Raw genomic sequence first — 27,323 nt, forward strand, 5'->3', positions numbered from 1 at the left:
TGAGTGTCCCAATGATCCTAGGAGCTATGCTGTCAGGGGCTTTAAGCCCCTTGTAGGGTCACCCAAGGCAGACAGGTCTTAGGTGAGGGACCAGACAAAGCCCAGCCCAAAATGCCCCTTATGACGAGCAAGATTATTGGATTTCGTGTTCCCTCGCCTGGACGCGGGTCACCGGGGCCCCACTCTGGAGCCAGGCCTGGAGGTGGGGCACGTTGGCGAGCGTCTGGTGGCCGGGCTTTTGCCCATGGAGCCCGGCCGGGCTCAGCCCGAAGAGGCGACATGGGTCCCCCTTCCGATGGGCTCACCACCTGTCGGAGGGGCCAAAGGGGTCGGGTGCAATGTGCAACGGGTAGCAGTAGAGGGCGGGGACCTTGGCGTTCCGATCCTCGGCTGCAGAAGCTGGCTCTTGGGACGTGGAATGTCACCTCTCTGGTGGGGAAGGAGCCTGAGCTTGCGCGCGAGGTTGAGAGGTTCCGACTAGAGATAGTCGGACTCACCTCGACGCACCGCTCTGGCTCTGGAACCTGTCTCCTTGAGAGGGGCTGGACATTCTTCCACTCTGGAGTTGCCCATGGTGAGAGGCGCCGAGCTGGGGTTGGCATACTTGTTGGCCCCCATCTCGGTGCCTGCACGTTGGGGTTTTCCCCGGTGAAGGGTGAATGCGGAGGGAGGGTGGCCTCCCTCCGCATTCGTGTGGGGGGATGGGTTCTGACTGTTGTTTGCGCTTATGCGCCAAACAGCAGTTCGGATTACCCACCCTTTTTGGAGTCCTTGGAAGAGGTACTGGAGAGTGCCCCTCCTGGGGACTCCCTCGTTTTGCTGGGGGACTGCAACGCTCACGTGGGCAATGACAGTGGGACCTGGAGGGGCGTGGTTGGGAGGAATGGCCCACCTGATCTGAACTCGAGTGGTGTTTTGTTGTTGGACTTCTGTGCTCGTCATGAATTGTCCATCACAAACACCATGTTCAAGCATAAGGGTGTCCATATGTGCTCTTGGCACCAGGACACCCTAGGTCGCAGTTCAATGATCGACTTTGTTGTCGTTTCATCTGATCTGCGGCCATATGTCTTGGACACTCGGGTGAAGAGAGGGGCAGAGCTCTCCACCGACCACTACCTGGTGGTGAGTTGGCTCCGATGGCGGGGGAGGAAGCTGGTCAGACCTGGCAGGCCCAAACGTATTGTGAGGGTTTGCTGGGAACGTCTGGCAGAGTCCCCTGCTAGACGGAGCTTTAACTCCCACCTCCGGGAGAACTTTAAACACGTCCCGAGGGAGGCGGGGGACATTGAGTCTGAATGGACCATGTTCCACGCCTCTATTGTTGAGGCGGCTAGTCGGAGCTTTGGCCGCAAGGTTGTCGGTGCATGTCGCGGCGGCAACCCTCGAACCCGCTGGTGGACACCAGCGGTGAGGGAAAACGTCAAGCTGAAGAAGGAGTCCTCCCGGGCTTTTTTGGCCTGTGGGACTCCAGAAGCAGCTGATGTGTACCGACGGTCGAAGCGGCAGGCGGCTCGGCTGGTCGCCGAGGCAAAAACTCGGGCGTGTGAAGAGTTCGGAGAGGCCATGGAGAAAGACTTCCGTACGGCTTCGAAGCGATTCTGGTCCACTATCCGGCGTCTCAGGAGGGGGAAGCAGTGCAGTACCAACACTGTTTACAGTGGGGGTGGTGTGCTGCTGACCTCGACTCGGGACGTCGTGTTTCGGTGGGTGGAATACTTCGAAGACCTCCTTAATCCCACCAACACGTCTTCCATTGCGGAAGCAGAGCCTGATGACTCTGGGTCGGGTTCTCCCATCTCTGGTGCTGAGGTTGCCGAGGTTGTTAAAAAAGCTCCTCGGTGGCAAGGCCCCAGGGGTGGATGAGATTCGCCCTGAGTACCTTAAGGCTCTGGATGTTGTGGGGCTGTGTTGGTTAACGCGGCTCTGCAACATTGCGTGGACATCGGGGGCAGTTCCCCTGGATTGGCAGACTGGGGTGGTGGTTCCCCTATTTAAAAAGGGGGACCGGAGGGTGTGTTCCAATTACAGAGGGATCACACTCTTAAGCCTCTCTGGTAAAGTCTATTCAGGGGTTCTGGAAAGGAGGGTCCGTCGGATAGTCGAATCTCGGATTCAGGAAGACCAGTGTGGTTTTCGTCCTGGCCGTGGAACACTGGACCAGCTCTACACCCTCAGCAGGATTCTGGAGGGGGCATGGGAGTTTGCCCAAGCAGTCTACATGTGCTTTGTGGATCTGGAGAAGGCATTCGACCGTGTCCCCCGAGGGATCCTGTGGGGGGTACTCCGGGAGTATGGAGTACCGGACCCTTTAATAAGGGCTGTCAGGTCTCTGTACGACCGGTGTCAGAGTCTGGTCCGCATTGCCGGCTGTAAGTCGGACTCGTTTCCGGTGAGAGTTGGACTCCGCCAAGGTTGCCCTTTGTCACAGATTCTGTTCATAACTTTTATGGACAGAATTTCTAGGCGCAGCCAAGGTGTTGAGGGGATCCGTTTTGGTGGCCTTAGGATTGCGTCTCTGCTATTCGCGGAGGACGTGGTCCTATTGGCTTCATCAGGGCGTGATCTACAGCTCTCACTGGAGCGGTTCGCAGCCGAGGGCGAAGCGGCCGGGATGAAAATCAGTGCCTCCAAATCCGAGACCATGGTCTTGAACCGGAAAAGGGTAGAGTGCCTCCTCCGGGTTGGGGAGGATGTGCTGCCCCTAGTGGAGGAGTTCAAGTATCTTGGGGTCTTGTTCACGAATGAGGGGGAAGATGGAGCGGGAGATCGACAGGCGGATTGGTGCAGCGTCTGCTGTGAAGCGGGCGCTGTACCGATCCATTGTGGTGAAGAGAGAGCTGAGCCAAAAGGCGAAGCTCTCGATTTACCGGTCGATCTACGTTCCTACCCTCATCTATGGTCACGAGCTTTGGGTCGTGACCGAAAGAACAAGATCCCGGATACAAGCGGCTGAAATGAGTTTTCTCCGTAGTGTGTCTGGGCTCTCCCTTAGAGATAGGGTGAGGAGCTCAGTCATCCGGGGAGGACTCAGAGTAGAGCCGCTGCTCCTCCACGTCGAGAGGAGCCAGTTGAGGTGGCTCTGGCATCTGGTCAGGATGCCTCCTGGACGCCTCCCTGGTGAGGTGTTCCGGGCACGTCCCACCGGGAGGAGGCCCAGGGGAAGACCCAGGACACGCTGGAGGGACTATGTCTCCCGGCTGGCCTGGGAACGCCTTGGGATTCCTCCTGAGGAGCTGGCCCAAGTGGCTGGGGAGAGGGACGTCTGGGCCTCCCTATTGAAGCTGCTACCCCCGGGACCCGACCCCGGATAAGCGGAAGAAGAAGGACGGACGGACAGACGGACGGACAGACGGGCACTATAAATAAAATCCAGTGTCATGATTATACTAGTAGGAAATAAATGTTGGACAATCTTTACGTTTTCCCTGAAAGAAACAATTTATGGATTTCTGTTTGTAGATTTCCACCATGGCTACTAAAATGATAAATGAGCTTACCATAGCCAGCACCAAGGCATCCACAGATCAAAATATTTATCCAGGAACCTGTACCTTCACAACTATTTATGGTTTAAATGGGCAGAAACAAACGTAACAGAGCAAAGTGAAAGTCATTAGTTTCTACTTAAACACAAACAGCCTCTTAGGAACGCTGATTATTAGTAAAACCCAGGGTTCCATAAATGCTGCAGTTCCTGACCACAAAAACTAAACAAGTGAATCATCTAGACCACAGGAGAACTTCTGGTGGTGCCGTTCTCACAGCGCTGCAGACGTGAACTTGTGATGTAACCCAGTTTATTGGTGAGATGTTTAAACATTAACTGAGTTTTTATATCAGGCTGAAAATTCTGACAGCAGGACAGATGACAGAGATGATGAGAGAAAAGGAGGAGAGAGAGAGAGCTGCAGATGAAGAGAAAGAGAGAGAGAGAGAGAGAGAGAGAGCTGCAGATGAAGAGAAAGAGAGAGAGAGAGAGAGAGCTGCAGATGAAAAATTTCACATTTTATGATAGAAGTATGTTGCTCAATGAGTTTTAGGAATATGAGGATTTATTATTATAACTTCATTATGTACATAAGTAGTTCTATATAAAAAGATTCATAGAAAAGTAGATAAAGTTATATTATTTTTAGCATTTGTATATACATTTTTAGCTAAACTTTTATGAGGTAGTGTAGAGTTTTATTGTTTATTTATATTCCTTGTATACAAGGAGCGTGAATACACAGTGCTGCTTGAAAGTTTGTGAACTAGTTTGTTTCTTACTTTTTTTGGAATGAACTAGTTGAGTAGTTTAGATTTTCTCTTTTATTAAATCATGATTTTCTAATTTTCTCATTACCAGTTTTTTTTATATGAAATGTCAGGTTTATGTTCGTTGATTCAATTTGCTTGTTTTGAGGGAAATGTGTGAATTTCAAGCAGACTAAATGAAACATGGAATCAGAGCATCTGCAAAATTAAATGAACCACAGCTGCACTTGTAAAGACGATCAGGTAAAAGACTCAGGTGAAACACATGTGTGGTCGAGTAATCAATTAAGCAGACCAATCAAACGAGACATCCTTGGGAAAAGTTTTGAGGTGCACTGGTTAAAAAGGAGAGAAACCAACCAAACCACTGTTGTGTTATGGCATAAAGACCAGATCAACAATGCCAAGAGGAAAGGAGATATCTGAGGACATCAGGAAGAAGGTGGTGACAGCCCATCAGTCTGGGGAAAGCTAGAAGACCATCTCCAAAAGATTCCAGCTTCATCCATCCACTGTGAGACAAGTCATCTACAAATGGAGGGCACTAGGCATCACCGCTACTCTGCCAGGAAGTGAACAGCCCTCAAAACTCACACAAAGAAACACCAGAAAAATAATAATGCCGGTAAAGGCCAACCCAGGCACCACCTCCAAAGAGTAGCAGACCTCTACGTCGGCATCTGGGATAAATGTAGATGCGTTAACAATCAAGTAAAATATCAATAGACATGGCATTCATGGGAGAGTTGCTAAAAGGAAGCCTCTGCTCTCAAGAAAGAACAAATTCGCCCGTTTAAACTTTGCCAGAGAGCACTTGGACAAACAAGAGTTTTTCTGGAAGTCCATTCTCTGGACAGATGAGTCCAAAATTGAATTATTCAGCCACAATCACAGCTGCCATGTTTGGAGAAAAGTCATCATTGCATTTAAAGAGAAAAACCTTCCCCCCAACAGTGAAGCATGGTGGTGGAAATGTGAAAGTCTGGACCTGCTTTTCTGTCTATAATACAGGGAAACATCAATTCCCAGGACTAGCAACACATTCTTGACCAGAATCTCCTGTCATCAGTCAGGGAGTTGAAGCTGTGACAAAAATGGATTATGCAACAAGACAACGACCCAAAGCATACCAGCAAAAGTACCAAAGAATGGTTTAAGAGAAAGGAGATTCACACTCTGCATTGGCTCAGTCAAAGTCCGGATCTCGATCCCATAGAAATGCTGTGGCAAGATCTAAAACGGTCAGTACATGCCAGATGTCCCTCCAGCCTCACTCAACTGGCAGAGTTCTGCAAGGAGGAGTGGACAAAAATCCCCAAAAGCAGATGTGAGACACTCGTTTGTGGTTACAGAAGATGTTTAGTTGAAGTAATGGCTGCAAAAGGAGGTGCCACAAGGTATTAACTGACAGAGTTCACATACTTTTAGACTTTTGACAGATAAAATACTTTTGTTGAATAAATAATGAAAACATGTAAATTTTTTTTGTTTCCCTTATTTGAAAGATCTGCCTTACAATTAGAAATTTCACATGATTATTATAATGTTTCTTTAGAAAACAATGACCATGTTCGGGTGGTTCACAAACTTTCAAGCAGCACTGCATGTGTTAATGTGACAGAGACTGCAGAGAGATATTGATATTTACAGCTATTCATTGGTATAATTCATATTTTCCTTTGACACTGATACTTCTAAAAAAAACATATACAGAGGTCTTTTGTTTAGAAGTGTGATGTCTTCTGAGGTAGAAATGTATAAATGTTGCAATTAGCCCGTCTACTTCCTGGAGATAAATCCACAACCTCTGATTGTGTGTTGGTCTGAAGGTTGATGTAGACCTGTAGAGTCTGGCAGCGACCAGAAGGGGGCGCTCCAGTACAACAACAACAGAGTCCAGAGTCAAACAAGCAGCAGGTCTTCTGCTCCTTTAGGTTAAAGTCCTCCAACATTTGCTGAGGAGACCGACTGCAGAGCTGATGAAAGAAATAAAGGTGCAGAGAAACCATGAGTCTTTCTGGACCCACATAGGAGAACAATTTAAAGATAAATGTCTAATTTACTTTAAACATAACAGCTGAGGAGGAAAAAGAATGAAAATAAAATGATTAAAGCAGTTCAGCTTCAAACCCTCTGAAGTGAACCACCAGGCTACGTCATCCTACGACCGCTCCAGCTGACCAGTCAGACTCACCTGATCTCATCCATGGTCCTCTGACTGAAGGCTCAGCTCTTCTCCAGGCTTTCCTTGATGCTGCAGTTGCTGGTTTGAATCCGAGCCCTCAGAAATCTGCAGGGGAGAAGACCTCATGGAGCTCCTATCTACATGAACACTGATCTGCTCTTTAGCAAGGCGTCCACACTCCAAGGTGGAGGCTTGTCTCAGCAGTTTCTCTTTAAATCTGTAAAATAAAGCAGATTTATCATTTAATAAATGTTCTGATGGAGGAAGAAGCACCGCCATGTTTGAATGATTTCTGACTCACTTCTTGCCCATTTTAAGTTTGAAGATGAAAAGTGAACTCAGAGAAAAGAAGAAAATAACACTATAATACACAGGCAGCCTGTCCTGAAATAAGAAGAGATCAGAATATAAAGTAAAAAGTTAAATTTAGGTTATAATCAGAAGCTGAATCATCTGTTATGACCCGCTGACTCACCGGTACTGATGGTCTCATCCTGTGGAGCCGGTTCTGATGTCGTCATCTTGGCTGACTTTGGTTCTGAAACAGCAACAGGATTCATGAGAGTCTAGAGAAAAGGTTCTGATGGTTTTTGTTTTTTTTAAATCAGACATCCAAGATCTAGATGAAGCTGTTCTGCCGGTTGCTTAGTAACAGTTTAACATTAGCTAAACAGAAGAGTATAACCATTGGAGACCGATGGAGCCAACCCATTTCAAACCTGTTCCAAGGTCCCTGCTGCATGAAATCTTCCTGTAACATTGAATCTTTAACTCTGTGGAGAAATAGCTCAGTGCTACTGAGACCTACTGACTGAACTCACCAGAGACTGTGATCCTGGTCCCTGCAGAACCAGATCCATCATCAGTCGTCACACCACAGTAACACTGTCCAGAGTCTTCAGTCCTCAGTCTGGACACATGGAGTCTGATTCGTCCTTCTCTGAGGACGTCTTTGTCACTCTGGACTCGTCCTGAAAACTGAATGATGAATGGATGGATGGATGGATGGATGTATGGATGGATGGATGGATGTTCTGGGCTATTTGTTTTTTCTTGCCATCAAGATCTCTGCCAGCTGGCACCAGAAAATGCTATTATTGGGCTTTCTTCGTCTGGAAACAAATGCATACAAACACCTTACGGGTGCAGCCATGATGAACTGGTGAATGCGCACAGCTGGCAATACAGCGATCTGATTGGCTGAGCAGCAAAAAATTAATCACGTGACCTCTTGGACCGGAGCGCCACAGTTTAGATTTTTTATCGGCTATAACTTCTTAATGTGCAAGTGAAAACGTGGGAACATTGGTGTTTTGAGTTCACTGCTATGTGTATCAACTTTTCCCGGTGGAAGAAAGTTGCCTTCTGACAGTTTATATGAAAGTTCTTAAGGAGACGTCCTACGGATTCTGGGGGAGCAGTGGGCTGCCATGTGCATCCTTCTCTGACTGCAAGCGCGCTGCTCTAACCACTCGACCAACACTCCCCATACACCGAGACGCAGCTCGGTAGGCAATTATCGATGTAGTAGCTTGCACGTCTCCACGTAAGTTTATGTATAACAAGCGGTTTGCGCTTCCAGCAGCCGTAGGAAGTCTCTCCGGTAATTTAATAACAAACGCAGCCGAGATGGTTAAAGGCGTTTAAAAACAGCTGACTCACGGTTCGCTGTTTAAACAACGACACCAGTCATGATTTTATCACAGTTTCAATCTGGTTGATTAGAAACAGTAATGCCTTTGCTATAAACTAAATATATACATGTAAAAACCAGCAGTAATAGGGCTTGGTCGTCATGACGTATTACTTTGTGTGGCCGCCATATTGAATGCCTCCGCGGCTCCGCCCCCGCTACTCAGACTACTGCCTATGACTACCGCATACTGTACTCCCTCTCTCAGCCGTGTTTTAATTTGATTAATTTTACCGTAACTTCATTTCAACCATGGTAAACCGTTGCTGTGTTGTGGGCTGTAACAGCGCAACACATGATCGCCATGGGAAAAACATAGAAAATGGGTTAACTTTCCACCGCTTTCCTGCCTGGAGGCGCAACCACGGGAGAGACAGCAAGCGCAATGGAGTTGTCGGCTCGCTTGGATCGCGGCTTTAAGACTACCGATCATAACTTTCCACAGTATCCCGATGTCAATGAGAGTGTGTTCCCTGCATTTTCATTCTGGTAAGTTAAAGATGCACGGTTTTATTTAATACCCTACAGTTTTTTCCTTCAGCCGCACACCACATACATGCACATAAATACTAAAACGGCAGCGGGAAAAGGCTCAAATACGTGAGAAACCCGGAGGGTTTAGGGAGGGCTGCTAGTTAACGTTACTAACTACACCTTTGAAACACATAGCAGCTAGTTAAAAGTACATTACATGCGTGAGTGGTTGTTAGCACTGACGGTTAGCAGGTGCCAGAGCCCGTCTCAGCACAGCTTACCTTTGTACGAGTTACTGTGTTCCCACTGTTTGCTGGATTTATGATCTGCAGCTCCTGAACCCATCCATTCATGAACTGCTCATGAGACTCCAAGGACTTGTAGCTTTGGAACTGTTCTGAAGTATAGGCGCTCACACCACAAACTAGGTAGCCGAAGACGTCCGATATGCAAAACAGTGGCAACAAGTGGTCGTCGGCGCTCCATAATAATGCTGATTTTGTCAACATACCAGTCCCTGATTTCTCTATTTAATGTGTCCCGGTAAATTTCAGATCCTTTTCGGGATTTTAACATATTTTTTCTATCTATTCTTTCTCAACTCTACTTCTACGTCTCTTCGTTCAACAACGTTATGTCAGAGGTATTTTAACGTTGCGTTGCCATCAATATGGCCGCCACGTCCCACAATGCAACGCGGATCCCGAGCCCTATTACCTTTAACAGGCGTCCAGACCAACATCCAGTAGAAGGTAAAAATCCAAAACGCTGAACGGCTGAAGAGAATCTCACAGACGTATAATGGCTCCCACCATCTCAGCCTCTCGGCTCTGACTTCCTGTTCTCAAAACGAAGGCAAATACCATAGACATCATAGACATTATATACGTAGACGCGTCATTGGGCGGGTCCTGCCTATGCTGCGATGCCTCAGAGCGTCCGCCATCTTAAATGTGGCAAATCTGCAATTACTCAGTCACTTAAACAGTATCAGAGGGACTTTAATCTCTGAATATACTTTGTATTCGTAGTATTTTTTTGTAATATTACAAGTTTATTTTCGTATCCCTTTAGCTTCATTCTCCTGAATTTATTCTCCTAAAGAATAAAAATAATTAAAATAATCTAACCTGGCCCTATTACTCCAGGAATGAAATAATTCTGCAAACTGTGATTATTCTGGAAATGTTCCCCCTTAATTCTCATAATATGACGTTTTTCTCATAAGATTATCACTTTTGTGTTTGTTTGTTTATTTTTACTTTATTCACCTAGGACTTTTTTTTCTCATATTATTAATTTTACCTCTTTAATACTCACCCAAAAAGTCTGTTCCTAAAGGTTCACATGTGACACGGTTTTATGAAATAATGAAGACAGCAATGTTTAGATTTAACATATATATATATATATATATATATATATATATATATATATATATATATATATATATTCTGTGTTACCACTCTGCAGCTTTAGTGTGTCCAGTTTTGCAACATGGTGCAGCCTTAGTTTATAGAAGGCAGATACAAGTAGTGAAATCAGCCAGAATACATTTTCTCTGATTCACGTTCACAATAACAGAACTCAACTTTTTTCTGCCACATACAATATGGCGGTGACGTTGGCGTGCGATCATGCGCCCTATGACGCGTCTACGTATATATGTCTGTGATAGACATAATATAAGAGTAGATGCGTCATTGGGCGCAGGTTCTCACGTCAACGTCACTGCAACTGTGTTTTTGTATATAGTAATAACAAATAATTATTAAAGTGTATGAGTGGCTGTGTTTTGCAGCATACCTAAATTCTGTTAGAATATTCAATTACTTTTAACCACACTAAGAATATTTGCACTGAACCATTTGTTATAATAGCTATAGCTTTAAAGTTTTCGAAAAAAAAAAAACAACGTGACAATTAGTTCAATAACCAGCTAGTATAGTTGACTAAAATTGATTCTGCACCTGGTTAACACATTACACTGAGCAGAGTTGTTGATCGCCCCAAGATGGCCCACCTAAAGCTCGTCAGCGCCTATAGGCGAGAGCGGTCGATGCGGGGTCTACTCTTTATATATGTCCTGGGTGCGATTTGCCGGGGAGATTCCCCCCTCTGGTCATTCGTGTTTTATCCCTGGGGGGGATACATTCCTCCCCCTTCTGATCTGAATAAGTAATATTATCAGGGGTTTAATGTTCTCCGTCGCTGTGAGGGACTTTCGTCATTTGGAAAATGAGCGCAAAATGTTCCGTGTAGACTTTTTATTCAAGATTTTAAACAGAAGCTGCGCTTAACCAATGAAATATGGCAGAGCTAGGACATTAGCCAATCAGAAGGAGAGTAGGGCGGGTCTTTGCAAAGCGGAAATCAACCAGTTTGAGGTTTATCGGTGTTCAATATCTATGGGCCCCATAAATATCATTTTAACTTTTGGAAGAGCATCTCAAACTGACCACAGATGCATGAATGAAAGTAGCGGTAGTCAAAGATTTTCTTTGGATTTATGTAAACCAGCAGGTCAGAAATTCAGTGCATTAAACAGCTGACAACAACTTCCCTCGGTAAGTGTGTCTGCTGCTGTTATGTTTTATTTAAAACTGAAAGAGTAATGCTCTAGCTCGGCTAATTTAGCATGACGTGCTTTTTTTTTAAGAAGAAGAAGGAGGGTCGGAATGTGAAATTATGTCCCGGTTTGACTGGGTCTGATTCGGAAAAAGTAAAAAAAAAAATCATAAATATTATTCCACCTGCGCTTTTCTGTAACAAAGAAGGTCGTGGAGGGGCTGTTGACCATCTCCAGCAGTCAATGTGCGAGAGGTGCGGACACAGAGTATATAGGATTGATTTATATTGAATGTTACAGTAGAGTTAATGTACAGGTGTGAAGAAGATGATGTAATGATGCAAGCTGCTGTCTTTTGAATTAGCTGCAGTTTATGGATGTCAGGACTCAGTTAGCAGGGCTGTGCAGCTCCCTGCCAGTCCTGCTATTTCTCCTCCACAGGTGTTCGTGGTTGACTGGTGGGCGGAGACGCACACCTGCGACTCATCCAGCAGCACCCGAGTGGCCTACGAGAACAGCGCTCGAACAGCGAGAGGACGCCAGAGTGTTTTCGTTGCGGTATGCCTAAGCAGCTACGACCTCTCGCCAGCTTTCCCTCGACGCTAAAACTTTGCCTCTGTGTCTCCCTAAAGGTTACCTTCTCAAGCTCCAAGATCCCCTTCGTGACTCTCCAGTTCCTCCGACCTCCTTCCGAGTCGAAACCGCTCTTGTGGATCCAAGGCTCACTCCAACGTCCTCCGGTTCCTCTCGCTGTTCTGGATCTCGGTACCCACGGTGCTGCTCGGACCTCCTCGCCCCGCTCACCGGCAACCCGGACATCTGCCATCAACAGATGTCCGGGTTGCCGTTGCGTTCGCCTGTCTGCTAAGCTCAAAACAACTCACTCCACTCACACACCAACCTCCCCGGCCGTGTTCTCTCGCACCTCGTGGTAAGCTTACGCTCAGTAGTTACCTCTATCAGCCAATGCTAGCACTAATCACTTACCTTGCCCCTAGATCGATCCGGTTCCCTGGTCCCGAGCCCGTCCGAGCCGTCTCCTCGTTCCGCAGATAGTTCTGCCGTCTCCGAGCCGTCTCCTCGTTCCGCAGATTAGTTCTGCCGCCTGTACCCACCCGAGTCAATAAAACCCTTAACATCTACCTGTGTAACCGAGTGTGTTTCTGCATGTGGGCCCGACACCTTAAGGCTAACATGACAATGGAGGGTTTTGAAATTGTAAAGTGGAAAGGTGAGTGGACTGTGGACCAGTTTGGCAAAAGTACGAAGGAAGAACTTGCTTGATGCTGCAAATATTAAAGTTAACCAGGTGATGTTATAGATGTGGAAAGCGAAGGAGATTATGCAGAGGGCTGTCCTTGATGGTGCAAAGGCTCTGAAGCTGGAAGGTGGGAGAGATACAGGAATTGTCAATGGAACTATCTGTATAATCTGACCCAATCTGTATAATATGATTGAACTTGACTTTGTAAAGTGCCTTGAGATGACATGTTTCATGATTTGGCGCTATATAAATAAAATTGAATTGAATTGAATTGAACTACCAGATTTGTTTAAAGAGGACTTTGCACAATAAGGAAATGAGGTTATTAAGGTGGCATGACGTCCACGGTCCAGGAATATATGGGCTGTGTTAGAAAGACTGAGATGAAGTCGGGTTTTGTTGTTTCCGCCCGGACCGTTTACAGTGTAACACATGCTGAAAGTCGGTGCTTCATGGTGGTTATTTGTGTGCGTAATAAATAAAACCACACTCATATGCTCCATGAGCCCCAACATGTACACGTGGTCTACATGTAATTATGCCACTCAGCCTGTAATGGACCATTTTCATTATTTGAAGTTATATTAAAGCTGTCGTTACGGATCTCCAGTCTCCTGATTCTCTAATCGGAATCTACCATTCATGGTGCCACTTCAATCAGCATCCTATTCCCGTCAGATGTAGGAGTGTTTGCTACAGGCTGACTAGAAAATGTTTTCAGTCAAATTGATTATTTTTGCTTTAACCCCTGAATATTATGGATCTATATTAATACATGTCTTGTGTCCTTCACATTTGTAAATTAATTTTGTTGTTTGTATCTAAAGAGTATTATTACATTTTCTGCTCAAAGCGGTTAAAGTAAATTAATACCCACTCCGAGTCCCGACAGTAGATGGCGCAAGTTTAAAAACAAAAGTCTAACCTACTGGATCTAGCTACCTGAAAGAGCACCTGCTGACTAACCTTTATTAATTAAACTTTTATTCATTAAAACTTTTGAAATGATCCCCCCCTCTGGTTTTTGTGCAAATCGCACACTGTATATGTCTATCAATACTACGGCTTACGCTATTTACGTGCTGACGCATCTCCACCCCCTTCTAAGTACTTTCTGGAACATGTTTTTAATATTTTGGGTGGAAAAATGTTATAGTTGAAATGTGACTATAAAGTTGAAAAGATACTTATCTACTGGAAACATTTGTGTACAGTTAAAACCATACGTTTAAATTTTTTTTCTAACTGTCAGACATACTATTTTGTCTGTTAGAATGAACAAACTTATTTCTATCTGCTAAATGCCAGTGGTCTTTGGTGCCAGCGGCACAAATTGATCTTTAAAAAGGGACAAGGACCTAAAGCCAGCTGTCAAACTGATTAAAGGATAACAAACCATTAAAATGGCATATGCTGGTGAAGATTCTCAGTCATCCAGGTCATGGTCATTCCAAAAAAGTAAAAAAAAACAACTATAAAGCTTACTACTCCACACTACTCCAGACATTTTGAATTGAGAACGCTTTCTGGATAGGAAGCGAAACAACTTCAAACGTCTGAAATAAGTCCAGTTGTTTTGTTTTTTAACTTTTTTGGAATTAAAATGGCAGTAATATCCTAAATGAAATATAATCCTGATCAGACTCCCTGCTGTCCCCAGGTCCACTCTGGTTGGTTTAGCGGTTCATCAAAAACTATGGAGCTTTCTCAAGCCTAAAGAAAGGTTTCTGCCGTGTGGAACCATTTTGATCTCATATTGGAAAACAAGGTATTTGTTTTAATTTTCTTGTTGTTTCATCCTGTTCCTCAGAGTTTCCACTTGATCTATCTGAACTGAAATTCATTTCAAAGGGACACTTACTTTACTGTTCCTATTGTTTCCTGCAGGTTAAATGTCGCATTTGTTCAACGGATCATTTCCTATTTAAACAAAAGCACCTCCTCAATTTAAATCACCCAGGTTCCTCAGTCCCTCCAGGTGCAATGAGCCCATCAGCAGACGGCGGTCAGAATGTGCATCTGTAATCAGAAGCACAAATGAGCCAGGAACATCTTCACAACATCAAGATCTTCATAACATACTTCAGGCACGTTATTAAACGTATATTTGTAAACCATGTACTATGCCAATTTGTTCTTTAAAAAAAAAAACTTTGGCAACATCTTGACATTTAAGTGGGCAGGCAGACCAAAAGTCCACAGATGATGCCATCCAGGAGGTGCATAGATACTTGGAAGAGGGTCCCAGGATGCTGTGATACTGGAAAAGCCAAAAGAGTCTGTCCAAACCTCTGACGCCTTTCATTACAATTTCTCTGCTCTCCAGCCTCATCTGTGCCGTGTGAGCGGCTGTTTTCCACAGCTGGAGAAATGATCTCAAAAAAGCGTAACAGACCCAATTTCAAAACATTGGAACTACTTATTTTTTAGAAAAAAAATTTGTTCCACATTCACAACATATTTCCTTAGGTTATTATGTTATTAAACAGGTTCTTATTTTTTATTGTCTGTATCTAAAAATATATTTTAAATTTAAATTAAATAATACACTGCAACATACAATGACTTAAATTATATTATTGTGTATACTTGGTCATCAAATCAGTGTCAGTTAACACGGTCAACCAGGTTGCCTGTAGGGATTTTTAATGTCCAGCAGGTGTCAGTATTCAGTCACACAGTATCAATACAGTTTGGCAACGAGTCGAAACGCTTCATGACGCCTCATCGACCCATCACTATTTGGAGGTTAGGTTGGTGGTTGGACCCAAATGCAGAGAGACCAGGGCAGGGAGCTGTTATGGTTCAGTGTAATAAAGAAAACCAAATTTTTTTTTTTTTTTTTACAAAAAACACTGGAGAACTCAAGAGCAAAAACCCCAACGTAAACCTGGGATGGAACACGAGGAAGCGATGAGGCAAGATGACAGGCAGAAATAGTGGGCACAGGAGTAGCACAGGACACAGAGCAAAGGAACAGTAGAAACCAGCAGCAGGTGGAGAAATGAGCGAAGCGCAAATACTGTGAGGAATGGAGCTGGAAACAAAGGCAGGGGGTTAATTGATTGATTGAGATTGGTTAATTGGACACAGGTGTGCAGAAGGCGCTGCGAGAAAAATTGAGGAGAGAGAGAGAGAGAGAGAGAGAGAGTTGGTGGCAACAGGAGGTGAGAGAAAGGCACTAAAGCAGGCAGGATGTAACTAAATAAAAATATACAAAAAACAAGAATAGTGTTTGATTTGCGTCTATGTGTTATGTGTGCGTTCAGATCTGACATCTCATCTAAATTTCAGCAATAAAGGATCTTAATTCTTGAAAGCGTTCTACTTGTAAAACTTTATTGGCCTGCTGCCCTCACATAAACGTTATTAATATGTAGATAACATAAACATTATCATCCCCATTGGGGAAATTTTGTTTGTTTCAGCCCGCCATTGTCCATTTTGCCAAATACAAGCTGGCAATCTCAGTAAAATGTTCATTAATGTCAAATAGATAACGTAGCATGACTGGAAGTAAAATTTAAAAAGCAGATCAAAATAATGATGAGGATGTAAATAAGGTACGCTCATTTTGATGCTATATGACAATTCATTTTGCATAGTTTCATATTCCTGACATATCACTCAAATTAGTTAATTTCTCTCCTTTTATTACAAGGAGTGTATTTGTTTTAACTGTCAACCATTTACAGCTCTTAAAAGACAGTGTCACACCTAGAAACGATGTTAATCACACCTCCTCACTAAGATAAAACTCTAATAGCCTTACTCAGATCTCAGCCATGTTCAAATACTGATCCTCTTCCAACAATTAGTTCTTATGTCATCATGAAATTAGAAGCTCCAGAAGGTTGTGTTTTTAGCCTCCTTTTGTACAGCCTCTATAGCTAAAACTGTGGCCACACGACTGTGAAGATTGGCTGACAAGCATGTTCTAGATGTGATCTGACAACAAAACAAAAAAAAACTGTTTAAAATAAGTTTAAAATATTAAACCTATTTTATTACAGCGTTATAAAAACGTAAAAATCCAGCAATGAACAAGAAAACCAGGGAGCTTTAATGCAGTAGAGAGGTGGTTGTTGATATTAAAACCAGTTGGGACCAATCACAGGAATACAGCGAAAAATTGGAAATAATCAAAGCAGGTCACTGAACAAAGGTGACATTTATTTCAAAGGAAGTTCACTTCTTCTTGTTTGAAGAACATCAAAAAAGCATATGGCCGTATTGTTGTGTTCTTTTGCGGAATGCAAAAGAACACAACAAATTTATTTTTTATTTACTATTGTTTTTTTTTTTAAAACATATGCACGGATCGATGGCACTTTTTAAATTTCGTTGTTCTTGTAACAATGACAATAAAGTTTTCATTCATTCATTCATTGAATGGAAAGACAAGAATGACAATACAACCTCACATTAAAATAGCTTTGTATCCATGTCAGATATAACCAGGTCCTATGAGCTCCGATGTATTCAAGTCCTTTCACAATAAAGCAAAGAGCAACGCGGTGTGTTAGAGGTCCTTTCCAGTGCCCTCACTGGTAGTTTTCTGTGGTTTCACTTTCAGTTAGGGGTGACATTGGTGTATAACACAGCACTCTCCACTCTACCTGCAGAACAAACACAACAGCAAGATTTCAAATGTTACAAATCAAAAATGTTGGTCAATGTTCAACAGCCGATTATAAATACAATTCAATTAAATTGTATTTATATAGTACCAATTCACAACACATGTCATCTCAAGGCTCTTTCCAAAGTCAAATTCAATCAAATCCTCCAGGTTGGTCAGAAAGTTTCCTCTCTAAGGAAACCCAGCAGGTTGCATCAAGTCTCTCCAAGCAGCATTCACTCCTCCTGAAAGAGCGTAGAGCCACAGTGGACAGTCGTCTGCATTGCTGATGGCTTTGCAGCAATCCCTCATACTGAGAAAATTGGGTGTGACCGTGGCAAACATTGGGACAGTTAAATAAAATTATTAGCAATGAAATTAAAATGAAAAAGAGAAGCAGAAAAAGATAAAAAGACCAAACTGGTCTAATATATGTTAGCTTTGAAGAAGCACCAAGTATAGAAGAACGGGTAAATACCAGAGTAAGTATTGGGGGGGGGGGGTCTCTGGGTCCCTAAGCAAGACCCTTAACCCCAGATTGCTCCCCGGGCGCTGCACATGGCAGCCCACTGCTCCCATAGGGTGATGGGTTAAAAGCAGAGAACAATTTTCGTTGTAATGTATGTTTCAATGTATGTTTCAATGACAATAAAGATAATATTACTACTATTATTACTATTACTAATAAAGAAAAAAAAAGTATTCAGCAGACCTGCAGTCTGACAGCGAAGTGCTCTGTTAGGAACATACGGTCTTGTTACACTTGTTTCTATGATGATTTGATTCAATGTAATTCTGCAATTGTGGCATGTGAGTTAATTCTTGGGGTTTGACCAGCATTGGGCCAGGCATTACTGTTGATCTTTGTGTACATTTAGGGGATTATGTTTTTGTGGCAAAATTGAAAGATTTAAATATATAAATTGTCTATTGCTTAGATTTTTGAGGTAGAGAGAGGCGTGGCTTACCACACATCTTGTTTTGGTCAACAAACAGTGCTCAACGGCGCACCTAGGGGTGAAATTTTGTGTAACGCTCCTCTAAGTAAATATACCATCTTAAACTTTGATAGTCATGTGATATTCATGGATGCTTGCTTTGTTTTTTAATTTTTTTAAATGACTTGCTCCTCCTTTAATGGATTTTAGAAGTAAAAAAAACAAATAATAATATAAAAACTAGAGCGGTGTGGTCCTTAGTTCCAGACCTCAAGGCCGAGTATCCAGCAACTTTTATTTGTTACTCTGCTTCAACACATCTTAGTCAAATAATGAGGTCATTAGCAGGAGTCTGGAGAACCTGACTGCACACTGAGGAGCTAATTAGGCCATTTGATTCAGGTGTGTTGGACCAGGGACACGTCTAAAAGCTGGAGGACACAGGCCCTCAAGGACCAGAATTGAGGACCGCCACACTACAGAATTGACCAGAGGAGACTGCAATCTACAACGCCACAGGACTAAATTCCCCCACATGGTAGCATCCAGCAGAAGTACGTAGCTATGGAACACACTGCTAGCTCACATCAGGAACTGGCTGAAAACCAACCAGACATGTGTTCACAGGTTGACTGTGTGTTTCCCTGGGCCTGATTATTGTAAATCCATGTCACTGGTATTTTGTCTGTGTGTGTGTCATCTCTGTACTGTGGTGTTTTATGTTTATTGTCCTCACCTGCCTGAGGACAACAGATGAAAAGTAGCAAGTCCACCATATTAACAATGATGCTTAGAGCTGACATATTAATTAACGTGCATTGCTCTATTTTAAATACATAAAAAATTATAATAATGCAGTTCAACTAATAATTATTTCTTTTAATTAAGAAGATGATCTCAGTTTAAAAATAAGACAGGATATCATTTAAAAATATATAAATGCTTACATAAATTTATAGTTGCATGTCAAAAATTGTTCCAAAAAAAGTTAAAAAACAAAACAAATGGACTTTTTTCCGAAGTTTGAAGACGTTTCGCTTCCTATCCGGGAAGCTTTCTCAATTCAAAATGTCTGGAGTAATGTGGAGTAACAAGCTTTATAGTACCCAACAAAGGCCTTGTAATGGCTTAGATAACATGCAAATTCAACAGAAACAGGTCCACCCCCTTAGCAATGGGAAGTCATTAAAGTCATCAGGGTGAGAACTGAGGTGATGATTGGCCGGAATTAATCCTATAGCTGTATTATAAGTTTTTGAGAGTTGAAACCTAAGGCCACTCATCTTAGGTTTGGGGGTTTTGTCCTTGGAATGCACCAGCCTTTGTCTGAGGGTCCTGTTTGGTTTGAAATGTACTGGGATTTTGTATTTGGAGAAAATCCTCTTGAGTTTTTCAGAGACTCCAGCAACATATGGGATGATGATGTTTTTGCGTTTATTCTTCTCACCATTATGTTCTGCAGCGGGTCTTTTGGATTTTCTTGCTGATTTGACAAAAGCCCAGTTAGGGTACCCACAGGTTTGGAGGGCATCTCCGATGTGTTTTTGTTCCTTGTGCTTCCCTTCTGTTTTAGTCGGGACATGCTCGGCCCGGTGTTGTAAGGTTCTGACGACAGAAAGTTTGTGCTCCAGTGTAGAAATGTATACACCGTTCTCAGGATTTAATGGAAAAATATTTATCTTTGGTGACATTAGAAGGCCTCCATGCCACGAAGCTAATCTTGAGTTCCCTCTAGAATTCCTCTATCAGATTGAAGTCTGGACTCTTTCGTTAATATTACTTGTAAGTAAAGTATACCTTTAAATATGCCAGAAGTATGAATAATCCTGGGCTTAATGATAGATTATAGAGCTTTTTAGTATCACTTCATACAAGCCCGTCAAGGTTAAAAACGAAATGGATAATTCCCCACCTTCAGCATGACACTTACACATAAAAAAGCAGCAGGATGTGAATTTTCTTACTGTTTATGTGAAAACACACTGACCTTCGTGGTTTCTCCAGAGGCAGAGCAACATCAGCAACATCAGCAACAAACAGCCGGCCACAACAGGAAGTAGTATGTGTGTGAGGAGAGCAGTAGGTGTTTGAGGACTGTGCCCTTTAAAATACAAAGATAGCGGGTTAGCTGGCCTATAAGAGAACAATACAGCTCTATAGGATCTGTGGGTAGCAGGTTGTACTCTAGGTAAAAAAAAAAAAATGTTCTAAACATTAGCAGTCACCACACCCTTTATAAAGATGGATAAAATTCATGTGATTTTACCTGTTCTGTCGCCTTCAACTGATGCCGCTGAGGTTTAATAAGCAGGTAATTCAATTTCTAATCAGTTAAGTTCTATATCGACCCAAATTAAACCAGATGGCGCCTCAAGGCTCTTCGTAAACCACTCTGACAACTTACTTTAACGCTGTTGCACATGATCTAGTTTTGTCTTTATTCAGTTCAAATCAGTTGAATTCAAACAGTCAATTACAATTTTAATACAAAATTTTAAGTTACAAATTTTACTAAAAAATTTATTAAAACAATGCAACATTAGATTATTTCTTTTACAATGAACAGATGCAAAAAGAAAATACAGAAATACAGAGAGACGTTTTTTTTTAATGTAATTTTACAGCTTGTAAAATTACATTTTACAAGCTGTAATTTTATAGTATGATAATGAACAATTTCTTTTTGGCACGCTTGTCATTCCATACTTTGATAAATAGAAGCAGACACGAAGTATAACTGAAAACTTCAAGCAGACAACTAAAAGACAATCATTTTAAAACACGTTTCCACAACCTTCTAGCCGTCCGTCTCACCTCTGACAGCCAGCCATATTTCTGGGGATTCTCCGACTCCAGAGACGTTGCACTTGTAGAGTCCTTCATCAGATCTAGAAACACGTCGGATGGAAAAGTTTCCCGTAGAGCTGGTCCCAGCGAGGACGCCATTTTTATAGAAATGAGTAAGATTGTAGACAAACGATAAGGCTCTGCAGTGAAGAGTCACGTGTTCCCCTTCCCTCACTGGATGTCCAGGACTCTCCAGGATCAACGGTCCTTCTGGAAACACAATGTGGTGAAAAACGAGTAAAAAAGATAACCAGACTCAAGCAAGCAAAGTTTTAATGACATTATTTTACTCCTCATAGCCAACATATACGATCTGTCTGAGCTCTACCCAGATACACTCTGACATTACCAGAAAACAGCAGAGGATGTGTGTTTGGTCTTAGACACCGGATCTTTGACAATTTCACACATGTAGCGCAGTTTCCTTTTAAAGGAAACGCCACAAATAATAGCTCTTTATTACCATTTAGTTTCCACATTACCCACAACGTCAGAGAAAACCGCATCATAGTTACGTCTGTCTTTTTGATTCGCTGCTTGACTCGCTGAAGACATTTGTGGCCTTCGGGCAACCATTTTGAGGTATTTCTAACGTCAGAAATAATGTTGTTCTTGATACACCAGGGACGTTAGAAATAGTCTCGAGAAAGCCGAAAAGCTCAAACCAGATGTAGACAACACTGCTGTCTTATCATTAAATTAAAGTGTCATGGTGTAAAAATATTGAACATCCTAAAGTGACAAACTAGATATGATGCAATTAAAGTTTTTTTGTGAAAGTTTGACTGTGTCCTTTATTTTGTTTAGAGGACTTTTCTCTCTGCCAGACCACATTCAGGTCACCCTTCCTCATACTGAATCAGTGTAGGTGAACAAATATTTCAGATCAGCTCCTTTTCTGTTCCAACCCACCTGTAACAGTGATGTTGACTTGATTGCTGCGTTCTCCTGCTGCAGATTCACACCAGTAAACTCCAGAGTCTACTGGATATAGCTCAGGAAGGGAGCACATAGAGAACTTTCTCTGGGATGGGGACGGACAGATTTCGTTTGTTTTTACTGACGTGTTTCTTCGGACTCTCCACTCAGACGAGTTTCCCTCACAGCTCAGAGTAACAGGCTCATACTGGAAGAACTGGGATCTGCTGGGAAGGACTCTGAGGCAACCTGCAAAGAGGAAAGAAAACCTGCAGTAAGAAAACGTTCTGACTGATTTAAAATAAAAAAACAATAAGTTTCGTTTTGTCTGCAGCCTTTTGAAACCAATCAAACGCTTTCGTAAAACGATATGACTGGTAACACATAACGTTCTCCTGCAGTGATGCAGCAGGGAGCTGGGAACATCGACGGCTGCTCGGTAGATAAAATCGATTCGACCCGATGCATCAGTAACGATCAGAGACCAAACACTGATGCAGGAAACCCACTGATCTTGAAGAACAATAAAATGTTTTCCCCACGAACAAACTGCTTATTCAGCAGAAGAGGTCTCTCCTTAAGATAGATCTTAGTTTTGTTTTCATTTTAGTTCCGATCTTTAGCGATAAACTTTTTTTGGGATTAATTCCGGATAATAAAGTCTAAATCTGAAAAGTCAGTCTTAAAATCATTAAACCACAAGACGTCTCTTAAATAAGTGTGCTTTTGAAGTAGATTAAAACTTATTTCTACTCACCAACTATAGCGCAGAGCACCGCTATCTCCATCCTCAGCTGCTGTTCTGACGGAGAGGCGCTTTACCCATTGGAGGGAGTTCTTTACACCGCTAAAGAGTGTGTCAACCACACCACAGCTTCCTGCTAAGTCGGTCATTCTCTGGTTCAAATCTGTAAACATCTTTGTGCAAGAGATGTGAAAAAAAAAAAAAGAAATCCTCTGATGCTCAGAAAAGTTTTTGGCCCACCAGAGTCTGCAGGAAGCAGCAGAAAGTGACCATCTCATCACTGCCGCCTCTGATGCAGTTTGCAACTCAAGGTGATATCAGCTTGAGATGATCAGCGGCTTCCTCTAGAGGTGGCACCTCCTCAGCGATTACAGCTAAACTGTTTGTCCGGTCAACAAGGATGAGAAAATGTTACCTCACAGTTTCAAACATTTTAAAATCCATTTGAAAACATGTGCAGATATTGTTTTATATTAGAATAGATATCGCTGCTTTTACGTCTCAAAGCCCTCTGCACAGCATGAGATCTACGGATGCTGGATTCTGATTGGTCCTTATTATTAAGCAACAGAACATGAAAGTGGCATGATACAAGTGTATTGAAATTATTCAAAATACAATAGGAAAGTTACTTTATTGCAGTAATTATCCTGAAACAGAAATCTGTACATTATATATTTATTTTAGTTTTTAATTTCAACTAATTGTTTCTGTCAGCTTTGGAGGTTATGGATTAAAGTCAATGAAAACCCACACGTCAGTTGTAGTTGTCAGACATTATAAAATGCCACTGGACCAGTTAAAATGGATTTGTAATACAGAAATGTGGACCTATTGAAAAGTCTCTCTATATGCGCTTAATGCCTTTGACTGACTTCCTGCATCACTGCTGAGTGGCACGGATGCAATCCGCCTGTGGCTCTGCTGAGATGTCCAGGAACTGCATGATGCTTTGTCACTGTTCAATCATCTATAGAGCACATCACGCTAGCTCGACCAGACTGTGGTCCAGCAAAGTGAAAAACTTAAAGAAATGGGTGCAGTGGTGGCTTATGGGTAAGGCCTGTGGGGGTCCCAGCCTGTGGACTTTCACCGCATGTCTTACCCCACTCTCTACGCCCCATTTCCTGTCAGCCGACAATCATCTCAGAAAGTCAAACTCGTATATATGGTGAAGATTGTCACCACAGTGGCAACTCAGAAACCCTTTGATGAGCACTGAGGTATGTAAAACGCTGACAATACAAAATGCAGCATTCAAGGGTGAGGACATGGAGGCCTTCAGATCAGCAACAGTCAACCTGAACCTACCTATGGTCAGAAAATCCAGAGATTGCTCCACGAGCCGACAAACAGCAGACGCATGTGGCAAGGCATCCAGACCATCGCAGACAACAAGGATACACACAGACCTTCTCAATGCACTCAATAAATGCATCAGCCAGTATGAAGCTCTCAACAACACCCCTGTAAGGAAATCCACACCTCACTCTGATGAACAGGCACTCAGTCTTGAGACAGCTGATGTCCAGAGAATCCCGAGAAGACTCAATGCTCGGCAAGCAGTGAGGCCCGGCAACATACCGGGACAGGTGCTTCAAGACTGTCCTGACCGGCTGTTTAATGTTGGCATATACATCTTTAACACCTCGCTACCCCATGCCGTCACCCTCTCCTGTTTCAAGACTGTTACCATCATAGAAGTGCCCAAAAAAAACAACAATGTCATCACTGAACGACTGCTGGCCAGTAGTACTCACTCCAATCATAATGAAATTGCCTTCGAGAGTCTGGTGAAGGACCACATCATTGCTATCGCCTATCAATTAACCAGCAATGGAGCAAGTGAGGAGCAACAGATTCCCCTCCCATCCGCACAACTTTCTACAGAGAGACAATAGAGAGCGTACCGACCAGCTGCATCGCTGTCTGGTTTGTGGCCTGCAATATTTCAGACTGGAAGTATGTAGAGCGTGGTGTAGACTTCAGAGAGAATCATCGGAGCATTGCTTCTCTCCATCCATGTCACTCCTCACAGACACTGCCTGACCAGGGCTCAGACAACATAAAGACCCCTCCCACCCCCATCCTGGACTGTTTACCCTGCTGCTGTCGGGGTTCAGCAAATGCATTATGCCTTACATAATCCCACTGAACTGTGATAACCAGGCCAACTGACTGGACTTGCCAGGGTCCAGCCAAAGACTGTCTTTTGGGGGCAAACGAGAGTCTTTTTATTTAATCATTTCATTTTTTAAACAAATCAGGCTTGCCTAGAATTCCTGTATTACAAATATTATAAACTTATGGACAATCCTAAATATCCTCTTCATGGCATCGTCATTGGAAAACAGTCTTTTCAGTCAAAGGCTTATTCAGATTGGTTGTAAAACAGACCACTAAAGGAGATCTTTCCTGCGCACAACCATCACCTTCTATAATAACTCCTTGATCAAATGAGTTCCAGCAACTTTTAATTTCCCTTTGGGATAAATAAAGTATTTTTGAATTGAATTGAATCATCCAGGTCTCTGGCAGTTCTGATTCCCTAGAACCTTCCTGGTACTCCAGTCGGCCACTGCTCCTCCGTTCTCGCTGGTACTCAACCACCACTGGGCCTGTCCACCCTCCACCGTGGATCTACTTACGAGTCCAGTGTCACACCTCTGCTCACCGGCAGCAACCGCCACCTGTCAGTCTTCCTCTGTGCCCCAATTTGAAAAAACATACGACTGTCATAGAAATATAAGGGGCAATTTACCTCCCACACACCCCTATTTCCTGGGCCCAGGACAATTTAATTGCTTGCCTCCCCCCCTTTAGTTGACCAGTGCAGTGATAACAATGCATCATTTTTATTGGGGACTAGTTTTAATTTTGTTCTTAACTGTTAATTTTTGTTATGTTTTTTTGTATTTGATTAATTTTCCTTTATTGTTTTTGATTTTTCCCAGTAGTTTTGTAATGTTCTGTTCTGGTTCATGTTGTTATTTTGGTTAAGTTAGTTTTCCTGCCTTAGGGTTTATTTCTGTTTCTAGTTTTGCATTGTATTGGATTCATGTTTAGCCTGTTTACTGTTTTAGTTATCTGGTCTTCTTTATTATTTTTTATTCAAGCTTTTGTTCGGTTCAGTCTTAGCCTTGTTTTTTATCTTGGGTTTTCTCTTTATGGTTATTTTGGCTCTAGTTATTCATCTTAGTTTCTGTCCCATCAGTCACTTCCCCTTCCTTGATCACTTTCACCTGTTCCTAGTTAATTAGTTTCTCCCTACTCACCTGTTTGCCTGTCTATTTATTCCTACCTCAGTTATCTGCTCTATTCCAGAACGTCATGTCTCATCTCCCAGTGGTAAGAGCTCTCCAGCATTCTGTATTCTTTGTATCTGACCTGTTTGCCTTTTTTTGAGTCTGCCCAGTTCCTGTTAGTTTTTTGGTTTTGTGCTTGGATGCTCTGTACCCAGCTTGGATTGTTTTTGCCTGCCTGCCTGACCCACCCCATCATCACTTTAATAAATCCTGTTAAACATTCCTCAAGTTTCTAGCTGAATACCGGGTTCATCTCCTTCTCAATCTAAGCGAATCATTACAAGATTAGCTGCATTTTAACAGCCTAGTTAGAGAGTTTGTTGACTACAGATAAATAACCGGAAGTTTAAGTATTTTGTTAATAATCTTCTGTATTTGGAGCGAAGTTGTGTTTATTCTGTGTGTAGAATCTGCAGTTTGAGGTCACCAGTGGCCCGTTCTTCGTACGTCGCTAACTCAGTTAGTTGGATTTGATTGTTGACGATTTGGCATGATCTTGGATCGTTTGGTTCTTCAAAACTCATCTTGGACTTGCTGTCATAGCAACATGTGCGCCAGCTTAAACCTGCTCGAGAGCAGGCTTATTTCATGTAAACAGGTTTAGATCACAGTTTTATAAGCGGAGGAGATAGGGAAGTCTGTCGTCTCCATGTTCATTTTAACGACAGCAACCTGTTGCGGAAGGTGCAAGAATAATTTCAGAGCTTTTTGAATTAATCGCATATTGCGCAATAGACAGGATCCTTTAGCGCAGCGCGACAGTGTAATTGTAGAGAGATTTTTCTTGGTGGCTGTTATAAACAGACAAACACATCATTTAACAGTGGCTTTTAAAGAGGAAAAAGTGGTGTTAGAGCCATAAATACAAAATATTTAAGTTATTTGTATGATGGTTTGCTTTTTATTTTTATCATATTCAGTAAGAAGATTTGTTCAGGCCATTTTATTGTGAAGTTTAGTTTTACTTTGAAAGGCTTGCTTCCTGTCGAGCCATATATTGTATCAGAAAAAACTATGGATGGATTATTTAGACACTGAGCAATACAGTTTTACTGTGTAAACTGTGGATGACTTGGAAAAGGAAGAACTTAATTTTTTATGGATAAAGAATTTTTTTGTTAAAATTCCCAGTTTGCATGTGTCCTTTACTTCCAGTGTCTAAGGAATGACACTGAAATTTGGATCTCTTGTGTCATGGTTGAGTTTTGGTTTGGCTTTGTTTTTCTGTTACTTTCATTTTTTCATCTCTTTTGGGTTAGGTTTGACTTTATTTATTAGTTTTCAGTCATCAGTTATTTTCTGTCAATTTTCACTTCTCCTCCTCAGCAGTCAGTCACACCTGATATCATTTGCTGGTTAATTAGTCAGACCCTGGTGTCACCTGTCAGTTCTCTATTTAAACCTCCCTCTGTCTTTAGTTCAGCACTGGGCCGTCATCATCATTCCTCACCTATCCATGCCAGTCCCCGTTTTGCCTTGGAAGCTTTGTTTTGCTCCTGTTGTT

At 42.7% G+C, this 27,323-nt stretch overlaps 2 protein-coding genes across 2 annotated transcripts in view; both read right to left on the bottom strand.

The window, feature by feature from the left end:
* Positions 1–9,426, bottom strand: part of LOC118565817 (myelin-oligodendrocyte glycoprotein-like) — a 36,212-nt gene extending 26,786 nt beyond the window's left edge. The window contains exon 1 of the mRNA XM_036146838.1: positions 9,330–9,426. Within this exon, the coding sequence (XP_036002731.1) occupies positions 9,330–9,354 (25 nt within the window). The 5' untranslated portion in view covers positions 9,355–9,426. The remainder of the gene's footprint in view (positions 1–9,329) is intronic.
* A 7,591-nt stretch (positions 9,427–17,017) lies between these two features.
* On the bottom strand, positions 17,018–22,923 carry LOC118556112 (high affinity immunoglobulin gamma Fc receptor I-like). Its single transcript, XM_036146839.1, has 5 exons — positions 22,527–22,923; positions 21,764–22,018; positions 20,819–21,061; positions 19,992–20,105; positions 17,018–17,064 (listed from the first exon to the last, which is right to left on the bottom strand). Exons 1-5 carry the CDS (start codon positions 22,555–22,557, stop codon positions 17,018–17,020), a joined length of 690 nt encoding a protein of 229 aa, XP_036002732.1. The 5' UTR covers positions 22,558–22,923.
* Between the last annotated feature and the right edge of the window lie 4,400 nt (positions 22,924–27,323).

Source organism: Fundulus heteroclitus, chromosome 14, assembly GCF_011125445.2.
Source record: "Fundulus heteroclitus isolate FHET01 chromosome 14, MU-UCD_Fhet_4.1, whole genome shotgun sequence".
In the NCBI taxonomy this organism is placed as follows: domain Eukaryota; kingdom Metazoa; phylum Chordata; class Actinopteri; order Cyprinodontiformes; family Fundulidae; genus Fundulus; species Fundulus heteroclitus.

What these genes read in the sequence shown, in the direction of transcription:
- LOC118556112 (XM_036146839.1), bottom strand. Translation starts at nt 22,557, where the DNA reads ATGGAGATAGCGGTGCTCTGCGCTATAGTTG. An exon ending in AATATGGCTGGCTGTCAGAG is followed by an intron (nt 20,106 to 20,818) that starts GTGAGACGGACG and finishes TGTATTTTAAAG; the next exon opens with GGCACAGTCCTCAAACACCT. An exon ending in CCTCTGGAGAAACCACGAAG is followed by an intron (nt 17,065 to 19,991) that starts GTCAGTGTGTTT and finishes TTTGTTCTGCAG; the next exon opens with GTAGAGTGGAGAGTGCTGTG.